Genomic DNA, 10,748 nt, shown 5'->3' with positions numbered 1-10,748 from the left:
CCCTACACCACTTGCTGGCCTTTCCTACAGGACCTTGTGCTTCAACATTTATAGCATGTTAGCCAGCGAACTGCTTTGTAGACTGCTCTGGAGAGAAATCACCATGAATACAGGAAAATGTGTTGATTTGGAGGGAAGATGTCTCTGGCATCTTGCTGAGAATAAGCAGGATGGGTGGGAGTCTGTTAAACCTATGTTCAACAGTCCTGTATTTAAAGCACCACATATCTTTGAGGGCAAGCATAAGCTCTCCTTGTGATGCTGCTTATTTCTGACCATGGGTGTCATCTTGATTTACAGTCTATGGCGTGGAGCTGCTCCTGAAGACCACTGGACTGGGGCCCATTGAGTACTTGTCCTCAGGTTGGAATCTGTAAGTGCCCACTGCTGTTTTTGAGAGAGAGGTGGTGAAAATTGTTTGGTTTAAAAAGACCGACTCGAAGATGAGCTTTTAGGCCTGTAGACAAGGCCATCAGCAGGCTATTGTAATTCTTCTGCCCTTGGCCTTGTGCATCTTGTTAGGCTGGAACAGCACCAAGCACCTCATCTCTGCTGAAACGCTAGTGATAAATCATTGCTCTTATTTTATTTATTTTTTTTTCTTTCCAGCTTTGACTTCTCGGTCACCCTGTTTGCATTTTTGGGGCTCATGGCACTGGCGTTTAACATGGAGCCATTCTACTTCATTGTGGTCTTGCGACCCCTTCAGCTTCTGAGGTGAGATGGGAAGGCTTGGGGTGGGTACAGAGAGCAGGTGGTGAAGAAAACAGCCAGGCTTGTTTTCCATCAATCTAAATGGGGACCGAGCTCCTTACCAGGAGAGGGCAAGGATTGCTCTGTGGGTATGTGACCATGGCAAACAGGAATTGTGTGGGGTAATGAGATTAGCCAGAGTTATCAAAATGAACGATAACACAAACTTGGGATGGGATATGAAACCCCGTGCTTTGGAGCTTAAGCTGATCTCTAATAGAGATCAAGGGATTTACCGGGGGCAGATTATCCTGTGTCTGCCTTCGTGGGGTTCTTACACCTCCTCTAAATTGTCTGATGCTGTTCAGAGAAAAGCTCTTCTGTCAGGGTGAGACAGTCTGAGCCAGTTTAAGAATTTCCATTGAATTACCAGAAATTACAGTTTCCAAAGGATGCTGCTTTCTAGGGTGAAGTACAACCCTGCCCTAACTGCATCTCACACTTTAAGCAAGTCTGTGGCCTGTAACCTCTCCGCAGCTCAGTTAGATGGGTCTGATTAACCCTCGCATTTCGAGGCTGTTATGGGGGTACATTCACCTTCGCAGAACGCTTTGAGAGCCATAGGTGGAAGGTATTTGAGAGGCAGAATGTTGTTTTGTTAAAAGCAAGCTAAGCTAATGCAATTTAGCTCTTCAGTGAGGATTTAAAGAACACTTTATGACACTCAAGGGGGAAAAAAAATAATGTTTTCTCTGTTGCGCCCCTGCCAAAGCCTGTGTTTGGCAGCTGTGCTTCTCTGTAAAGGCTGATGGAGTTGCCAGATCTTAAATTAGCAGGAACAATGTAGTTTTCTTTCATCAATTTTTATTGGGTCATGGGGGAAACACAGAAAAGCTTGTATCTGAGGAAAGGAGTAATGAATCCTGACCCTGTACACAGGACTGGCTTAAGTTCTTGGGATTTTTTTTTTTTTCATAGTTGCTTATGCGTCACGCTATTTAAGAAGATATAGACTTTTCCTTGAGATTCCTCAATCCTGTAAACACTTAGTTGAATGTGCCATAAGCATTCAGATGGGAGAGCGGGACATTGTTAGGTGAGTGGAGACCACTTGAGCAAGACCAGGTCCTGTGAGTTAGCTGTCAGCAAACCTTACTGTTCATTAGCCTGGGAGGTACAAGGACTAGGATACTCTGTTTATTCCAAACACCACCAGGGAAGTAGCAGTGCAAGGGTAACAACTGGCTTTTCCTTTCAGGCTCTTTAAATTGAAGAAACGCTACAGAAATGTCCTGGACACTATGTTTGAGTTGTTCCCCCGGATGGCCAGGTACTGAATTCCTCTCTTTGGATGGTGGTGGGGAGAAGGGAGTGAAGGTTTCATGTCTAGGGCTGGGGTCAGGATAGGGACCTGTCAAACCTGCTAAAGGTGTTTATGCTCTGTCAGTTCATTGTTGCTGACTCCTGAGTGTGCTGCAGTGGGGTATTAATCTTCCAGTTTCCTGGAGCAGTATGTGATAAGGTTCTCCAGCACACTGGGCTGCCTCCTGGTTTTTTGTTAGGAGGATAATTAAGAGTCAATGCTTGTTTAATTCTTCTCCCCCGTCCCAGCTTCTGGTGAGAGGGGAGGCCCATTTGGGAGGAACAGTGGCATGAATATACTCAGCCCCATATGTTTCCCTGTCCTTAGTACAACCACTCGAGAGCATTATTGTGAAATGGTGGGGCAGAAGGACCTTGGTGTTTGAGTGGGGTGTCCTCAGACCTTATTCTTTAAGGGATGGAGGTCTGAGGAGAGCATGTTAGCTACAGAACCCTGTTCTTGGCACAGTCCCTGCATCCAAGGACGTGGAGAGGGCAGAACCAGTGTGTGTTGCTCTGTATTAAAGAAACTGTGGAGAGATGTTTGTTTACCAGAAAAGGACAGACTGGGAGGGAATCCAGGCTGCTCTTTAGTTTCTCTCTTCAGCGAGTGTCAAGCTCCTTGTCCAAGGACTTCTTGAATGAGAGCAGTCAAAGAGCTGCAGAGCCACAGTGACAGGGAGGGTGGTCTGGGGTTTTCGGTGCTGCTTCCCATCCGTTGGAAATTCCTTCCGGAGAAACCAGCCTGTCACTTTGTGTTTCCCTGCCATAGCAACTCTTCAGCAGCACAGTGCTCTTTCTGTTTTTTTGCCTCCAGCCTGGGTTTAACCCTGCTGATCTTCTACTATTGCTTTGCCATTGTTGGCATGGAGTTCTTTGCTGGCGTGGTCTACCCAAACTGCTGCAAGTGAGTACTGCAAATCCATCCCTCTCTGCAGTGGGTTTGGTGCAAAGCCAGTAGCAGTGCCTCTGGCAGCTCTGTCTCCCTGTGGAGAAGGGGCCAGAGGGTGGGTCTGAATGGGGCTTTGCAACTAAGGCAACGTGCTGGGAAAATCTAGGGGAGACGCTTCATTTCTCTAGGTAAGATTGCATGAAATGGCTTTTGCATTGCACTTGGAAAGGGAGAGGTTTCTGTGGTGGGGTTGGCTGGTTTTAATGAGCTCTGTAACTCGCGCCAGGTAGCTGCACTGGGAGGACTTCTTCATGGTACCGTGCCTGGAAACTCTTGTAACATCTGCTATAGAGCAAAGTTGAGATTTTTATCTTGGTGACGCCAGAGTTGCTCTGCCAGATGTGTTACATATTTAGGTCTCGCTTTGTACAAGATAAATTCACCTGGTCTTGGAAGCTCAGCTGTCCTGTGCCCTTTTCATCTTAAATGATGGCAGACCACTTGGAAATGCCAGGCTTTAAGGGTGTGAGCCAAGGAGTCTAACTCAAACACTCAGCTTCTCTGGTATAATATTTGCTAATGATTAGAAAGATTCCATGTGCTCCCTGGGCTTGTGCTGAGCTGTGAAAAGAGAGAGGCATTCTTTCAGAGAAAAAGGCAAGTGTTGGCCAAGAGGTAGAAACTGCCACCCTGCTCAACACCTCTGAAGTATTTTGGTATTTATAACCCTTGAGATTTCCCTTGTTTTTCCAGTTCTCTTCTTATTCTTTGTCCTGATTTCTCCAACCAGCACAAGCACAGTCGCAGATTCCTACCGCTGGGTGAATCATACAGTTGGCAACAAGACAGTTGTGGAAGAAGGTTATTACTATCTCAACAACTTCGACAACATTTTGAACAGCTTTGGTAAGTTTTGTCCGTAGCAAGGACTATTCCTTAGTGCATCTGTGTTCCTGCAGAGCTCCTTGGCAGGTCTGTAATGCTCATGTAAGCCTGGGACTCTCCCAGAGAATCCTGCTAATGCACCTCAAACACTCAGCATCCTGTTCTTTCTGTCTGAAGAGCTCCAGCTCACTAATTGTGCCATGACTGTTTTGCAAGGTAAGCAGACATCACATAAAAGCCAGTGTGAAACCAGCAGATCTGTTCTGACTGGTGATCAGACCAGACTTCCAGAGATGTTTAAGGTGGGCTTTAAGTCACTGTGCTTCTAAAGAAGCATTAGTGATGCTAATACATTTCTTTAAACCCGCTGATGAAGAATAGTTTCAATATGGTGATTACGCTCCATGATTTTTCTTAATGTGTGAGCAGAGATGCTTATCATCTCCTGGAGACTTCAGAGGTTTCCATGCTGTCTTGTGGAAAGGGTCAAGTCTGTTTCTGAGACTTTTAAGAAATACAAATTAAGCCATGCTCCTGGTTCTGTGGGTCTAACCCCCTTTGTCTGAAGTAACTGCAGTGATGAGAGTCTACATTCTGTCTCCGGATTTGCTGGCTGTATTGAAACTTTGTTGTTGTCATGCGTCCATCTTCCCTGTCAAATGCTTGCTCTAAGAATCATTCTAAAGCAGGTCAGGATGAATAAAGCAATTGTGTCTCTTTTTCTCCCACTTATATACAGTCACGCTGTTTGAGCTGACAGTTGTCAATGACTGGTACATCATCATGGTAAGTAAACTTCAACTACCTTGTGTGTACAGACAGCACAGACTCTTGTCAGTTGAGCTAGATCTTCCATGCCATGACTCTTTTCTTCCCCTGGTGATTGGAGATGGGCAGGATTAGGCCCAACATTGTCAATTCTTGTTGCCAGATGTCTTTTGGTCCTAATCATTGGGTGATATTTGACCTCTGGCATGCTGCTGGGCATGTTTTCTTGTGAATCTTGACCAGCCCTCAGGCTAGGTTTCACGATCTGGACAAATGAAGTCACTGTGTACTCCAGCTTGTCACCCTGATGGCCAGGCTGTGTTCTCTTAGCAGCAATAGCTCATTCAGCCACGAGCTCTAAATGTTGTGTGTGTTTTCATATAGGAGCCTCTTTAGCTTCAGAGGCGGCTTAGCTGCAAGGACCAGTTGGGGCATTGAGCATTGTGCAGGCAGTCCCTGGGGCTAGCTATGGAGCCATGAATGAGAGGGGGACATAGTATTTATGCTGCTTTATGTCTGTTGGCAAGCAGTTAAGAGCAGGCTCTCCCTTCTGTGCACTACTGACTTCTTCCTTCTCCTCTCTAGGAAGGAGTGACATCCCAAACCACTCACTGGAGCCGTCTTTATTTCATGATCTTCTATATAGTGACCATGGTAGGTTTCTGGAGATGCTTCATGCATCAAATAGTGGCGATGGGGAGGGGAGACTGTGTTTGCTGCGTTCTAGCAGAACCTTCCATCCCTAAATGAGGATAGCTTTGTTCCTCTACATAACATCTTCCAGAAACAGGTGTGAGTCTACATCACTTGCAGAAAGTTGAATTTACAGGCATTGACAAAGCTGATGCTGTACAAATCTGGGTCTGGGGTAAGGACTAGGACAGCACAGAGTTTTGTTCTGTCCCTGTTGTGGTTGACTGGTAGCAGTTTACTCTCAGGTACATGTGTGACATGTGCATTTCTCCTGCCATGGAGGAGCTGGGGAGCATGGAGTTGAAGCACAGACCAAATGCTCAGCTTCTGTCCAATTGGGCTGGAAGAATCCCCCAGCAACAGCCTCGTGATGTCTTCTGTTCATGTCCTCTCCCAGGTGGTGATGACAATCATTGTGGCTTTTATTCTGGATGCTTTTGTCTTCCGCATGAACTACACTCGGAAGAACCAAGATTCAGAAGGTCAGAACTGAGGACTGGTTGACCTACAACCTTGTGTCTTCTCTCCCTGGTGTCTTATGTCTGTAGGAGACAATGGGATTGGCCAGCAAAGACCTGGGTTTTGGGTGGTTGTTTTTTAGCCTGACTCCCTAAGCTCGTTCTTACACTTTTGGTGATATTTCTATCTGGCCTTTCTGCTCTGTCCCTAATCTCTCCCCCACCTCTCCCCAAAAAGTGTGTGTATGTATATGTATGTATGTAGTTTTTTTATATATGTGTGTGTGTGTGTGTGTGTGTCTGTGTGCATGTGCACGCATATAAACTTCAACTACTTGAGCCGTTTCAACCAAATTATTTGAAGATAGGAAGTTCACACGCATTTCACAAAAGAAATCTAGGAAACATTACAGCAATGATGTAGCAAAGCTCAACGAGAGATCTTACAGGAGGGGAAGATGATTTTTCTTTTAAAACCAATTTCCCTCCCTCACTAATATGCTCACTGCCACCAGAATGTGTCTCCAAGTACCTTGTCCAGCGTTCAGGCACCAAGACACTGGATCCTAGTGGTTTGCCAGCACTCTTTGCCGTGATGTGGAGGACAAGGAACGCTGCCTATCCAGTTCTTTCCACATCTCCCAGTTGTACTTAGACTGGTGACTAGGTTTTGGGCATACCTTTCTGTACTCTTTAGGAACTGACAGTGAGTAGTCTCTCCATCCCCTCATCCCCATGAGTCATCAGTTTTACTCACTGTCCTTTGTCTCCTGAGCTGAGCATCTGAAACTGCATGTAACTTTGTGACCTGCTAATGTAGGTGCCATAAACACGTTAATCTCTTGTAGTCCTTCTGCTATTCCTCCAGGTGATCTACACCCAGACTTTTCTATTCATTCTCTATGCAAACTAATCTTAATAATTCTTTACACTTTTCTGCAGGAAGGAGATATAGCTACCGCATACCATTAACGCTAATCTTCCCCACAGAAATGTGGTGAAGGCCCCAGCCATGGGAGTAGCTTTCACCAGCCCCTCATCCTTCTCATGTGCCAGAAGATTCAAATATGAGGCACAGGCCTGTAGGAGCCAGGTGGTGTTAGTTACAGAAACACATTTCATCATGATCCCTCCTGCACCCAGTTTGTAGGGTGCAGTGAAAGACATTTGTTAGCGCTGAACTACATTATCGTAGTGGCCGATGAATGTTCACCTTGGAGACGTTTTTTCCCCTCTTTCTTTTTCTTGCTGCTCCAGAAGACAACGGCATTGTGCTGGAGAAGGAGATCTCCAAGGAGGAAGTGGTGGGCATAATTAAGCTGTACAAGCGGAGTTCAGCTGCCACTGAAACAGCTCAGCTGCAGAAGATCGTTTTGCAGATGGACAAATATGGGGTAAGAGGAAATGCTTACTGCAAGTTCTTGGCTGCAGGGGAGGGAAGTGTGCCAGGGCCACAAAGGCCTTTTGCTCTCTTAAGAGGGAAACTGCCTGTGTTATCTTAGTGTTGAGATCTGAGCCACTGGAGGGACTCTGCAGCACTGGCACAAAGTTTTGCTGCTCTAGAAAAGTAGCAGCTGAATTTCCTCTCCACTCTGAATAGACTTGACATTGCTACAACCCACAAACTTCTCTTAGAACTGTATGGCCCAGCATTGACTGGAAAAAGCAGATTAACTTTTCTCTAAGCAAGCCACTGTCTTGTAATTCTCCTGCCTCTCTCTCTGTGCCATCGTACACTTAGGCTTGGACAGTCCTGAAGCATTATGCAGCAATATGGTGGTATCAATTCCAAACACCAGGCTTCCTTTCTCCATGGCACTGCTTACGTTTTCATTCCAAAATAGGATGGACAATTGGAAAAATGAGCTGACCTGGGCAACTGCTCTTGTCTCAGAACTGTTGTCTCATGCATCTGGGAAGAGCTTAAGTGGTTGTTTTAATAATAGCCATTATATTCTTGCATCACCACTACAAACTGCAGGTGCTACAATTTCTTAGGTGACCTTTATTTGCTTTGGTTGGCTTGGTAGTTAAAGGCTGAGCTCTTGTCCACACACAAAATTCAGAATAGCAACAATGATACCGATCAGAAGCAATTTTCAAGACAAAAATAATAAACCAAAGGAGGATGCTGTCCTCAGCCTTGCAGTAGAGTCCAGAATGAATGATGCCAGACCTGAGGTTTCTTTTGCTTCTCAATCCTGTTCATACAACTCATGCGGCCAGAGAGTAAGTCAGACTTCAGCTCTCTATTTACACAATTTAAGAAGTGCAGGCCCATGGAGTAAATGGTGTGGTCTAGACAAGTGGGACCTGAAATTGCTCTTAGACGAGATCTTACTTGGAAGCTTAGGTTTGAGCCTTGTTCCAGGTACTGATGGTATGTTCATCTGACTAAATTAAGCACCACTGACAGACACATCCATCTGGGCTACACCTCCCTCTGTAGTCTTTGGGGATCTGCTCAGTGTGATTCATCTCAGCCTGCAGAGGCTTGTTCAGGTGACGTGCACCCTAAAATGCCTTTTTCCCATGACAGTAGAAGGAACCCAGGATAGCCTGAGCTCATCCATGGATGATGGATGTCCATCTGAAGGATGCCTGAAGTTCCAGGGACTGATCCTGTGAACCTCTCAGTGACTGATGAACGAACTTTTTGTTTTTTCCTCCTCCTTCCCCCAACTCTTTAGCAAATGTCAACACTGTTTCTGGGACGCAGATCAAGGACCAAGAGTGATTTGAGTATGAAGATGTATGAGGAGGAGATACAGGTATGTGGGCTTGAGTTGGAAATACCAGCAAGTCTGTGGTGAGCAGAACATTGCCTAGAATAAGAAACCATCCTTGTAAGCACTGGAGGCCGCCTTCCTCCAACACCCAGGCAGCCACGTGCTCTGTGAGAAGGGCGGGCAGTAGCTGAAGTGTACTTTAGATTGATCCGTTCTTGCACTCAGGGACTTTATTAAACCACAGAACTCAGCAGAGCCTCCTCAGCGGGTCTGGCTGCCCGGCTGTGGAGGCGTGTGTCAGCCAAGTCACAGCAACGGCACGCTCGCTGTGTGCGTAGGCACGCCAGCTCGGCTGAGCTCACCTAGACTCACCGAGGCGGACGTGTTTGCTGGGCCGAAGAGCACATGCGTAGTGCGTTCCTGGGGCTTGGCTGCTGAACGCTAATTTGTTAAGCCACTGGAATGTGATTGTGTTTGATCTTGGGCGTGTCTGGCTGACACAGAAACCAAGTGTTCTCCCAGGCAAAGTGCTGTGTGGTTGCGAGCAATGCTGCCTGGTTTTCCTTCAGAATAGCAGGCTAAACACAGATGGGAAACAAATCACCTGATTCTCTGGATTGTTGAGGGCATTCTTGCTAGTGCCCTTCGTGGTCAGGCGCTTTATGCCATGGATTTGGTCGCTGTAGTGCCTGCCAGACACTCACCTCCAGGTTGAAGGTCACGGGCTAATGTAATGATTAGTACTGAAAGAATTAATCTCGTAACCATTTGAATCTGTCCTTTGTCCCTTGGGCAGCTAGCTTGGGGATGAGTCTTCAGTCCCCCTAACAAAAATAAACATGTTATTTACCATGGAGCTGGGTAGAAATCTGCAGAGGAGCTCCCCGCCTGTTCTGCATGGTCTCTGATTGAGGGATGTAACACCTTGTAACGCCCTGGGCACTGCCCAGGATTGGGAGCAACTCTGCAAATCCCAAACACCATGGGGACGTCAATACTAAATTCCTAGAGGTTCAGGAGGGACATCCAGAGAGAGGGATGTTTCCTCCTTGATGGGCACGTTTGTCCGTTCAGCCAACTGTAGCTGAGCCGTAGCTGGTACATCTTGCTTGGATGTGGGTGGCAAAGTCTCGGTGCGTCCATCACAGCCGTGCTGCCATTAACCAGATGGATCCAGGAGGTTAGGCTATATCCAGGGCTTTGGAAAGAGCCTCTCTGCCTGAGCAAATGTGCCTTCCCGTGGCAGGGCAGGGCAGACCCTTCGGGGTCCTGCTGGGGAGCTGCAAGGCCATTGTGGGGCAGAGCCTGCCCTCAGTGTGTTTGATCTCCTGTTGCAGGAATGGTATGAGGAGCATTCCAGAAAAGAGGACTCTCAGACACCGTTGCAAGAGCCTGCATCTGCTTCCAACAGCTCTCTGAAGCCCCTGAGCCTCCGACAGCGCTCCCAGACCGTCATTTAGGCCTAGCTAACGCAAGCCGCCTTCTATGCAATAACCTAGAGTATTACTTCACAGCGTGTATATTGGGATATGTGTATAGATCTGTTCAGTGTACTGTTGGCCTTTAGGGTTTAAACTTCTTCCCCTAGGCAGTGAATTGCTCAAAAAACAGAGGCCCAGGGGACTCTGTGCAAAGCTGCTACACCCAGATTGAGCGTGACGCCCAGGCTCAGCACAGAGTGAACATCTCGGACAGACCAGAGACCTTCCTCTGAGCTGCTTCCTGGGCTCAAGCCTGCTGTTTGTCTTACCACTAACAGACCTTGGGGAAAGGGATGTGTAATCCATTAACAGCAGGAAATGCGCTGAAGCCACCTGCTTAATATTAAAACTTTTGCCCTTTTTGAAGATCTCTTTTGCTTAAAGGGTACCATTAACCTAGGAATAAAAGATCAGGGACTGAGTTTTTGTTTGTTCTCCACCCTCCTATGTAAAAAAAGGAGAGGTGGTGTGAAATTTCAGCACTTTTGGAAGAGCAGTCTGCCTTTCCCCTCCTTTTTGGCACACCTAGATGCACTCCCTGTAGTAGAGCCAGCTGCGGTTCTTGAATTTTAGCTGTCCCCGAGCAGTTCTGTGGCAGCTGGAGACAGAAGTGTGGGCTGTCAGCATCTCATCGTGTTATGACCATAGGTGGTAGGACAGGAGTTTGGGGAGACAAACTCTGTCTCTGCTGCAGTTTTACCCAGAATTTGCATCTCTGCTGGTCAGTTCTGCCTGTGGCCCTGCCCAGGACTGGGATCACTTCTGTAGATCCCAAAGCTCCTGTCTC

At 46.9% G+C, this 10,748-nt stretch overlaps 1 protein-coding gene across 1 annotated transcript in view; it reads left to right on the top strand.

Annotated features, from left to right (window-relative positions):
• The window catches only part of TPCN1 (two pore segment channel 1), a 44,204-nt gene extending 34,132 nt beyond the window's left edge, over nt 1–10,072 (top strand). Inside the window, exons 17-27 of the mRNA XM_010294720.1 lie at nt 301–373; nt 610–717; nt 1,952–2,023; nt 2,873–2,962; nt 3,738–3,853; nt 4,572–4,618; nt 5,186–5,254; nt 5,691–5,775; nt 7,009–7,145; nt 8,442–8,522; nt 9,818–10,072. Coding sequence (XP_010293022.1) covers nt 301–373; nt 610–717; nt 1,952–2,023; nt 2,873–2,962; nt 3,738–3,853; nt 4,572–4,618; nt 5,186–5,254; nt 5,691–5,775; nt 7,009–7,145; nt 8,442–8,522; nt 9,818–9,940 — 1,001 coding nt within the window. The 3' untranslated portion in view covers nt 9,941–10,072. The remainder of the gene's footprint in view (nt 1–300; nt 374–609; nt 718–1,951; nt 2,024–2,872; nt 2,963–3,737; nt 3,854–4,571; nt 4,619–5,185; nt 5,255–5,690; nt 5,776–7,008; nt 7,146–8,441; nt 8,523–9,817) is intronic.
• The last annotated feature ends 676 nt before the right edge of the window (nt 10,073–10,748 follow it).

The sequence above is a fragment of the Phaethon lepturus genome, unplaced genomic scaffold (assembly GCF_000687285.1).
Source record: "Phaethon lepturus isolate BGI_N335 unplaced genomic scaffold, ASM68728v1 scaffold4659, whole genome shotgun sequence".
NCBI lineage: Eukaryota > Metazoa > Chordata > Aves > Phaethontiformes > Phaethontidae > Phaethon > Phaethon lepturus.
The sequence above is the reverse complement of the archived record's forward strand: the minus strand, read 5'-3'. Positions and strand labels throughout refer to the sequence as shown.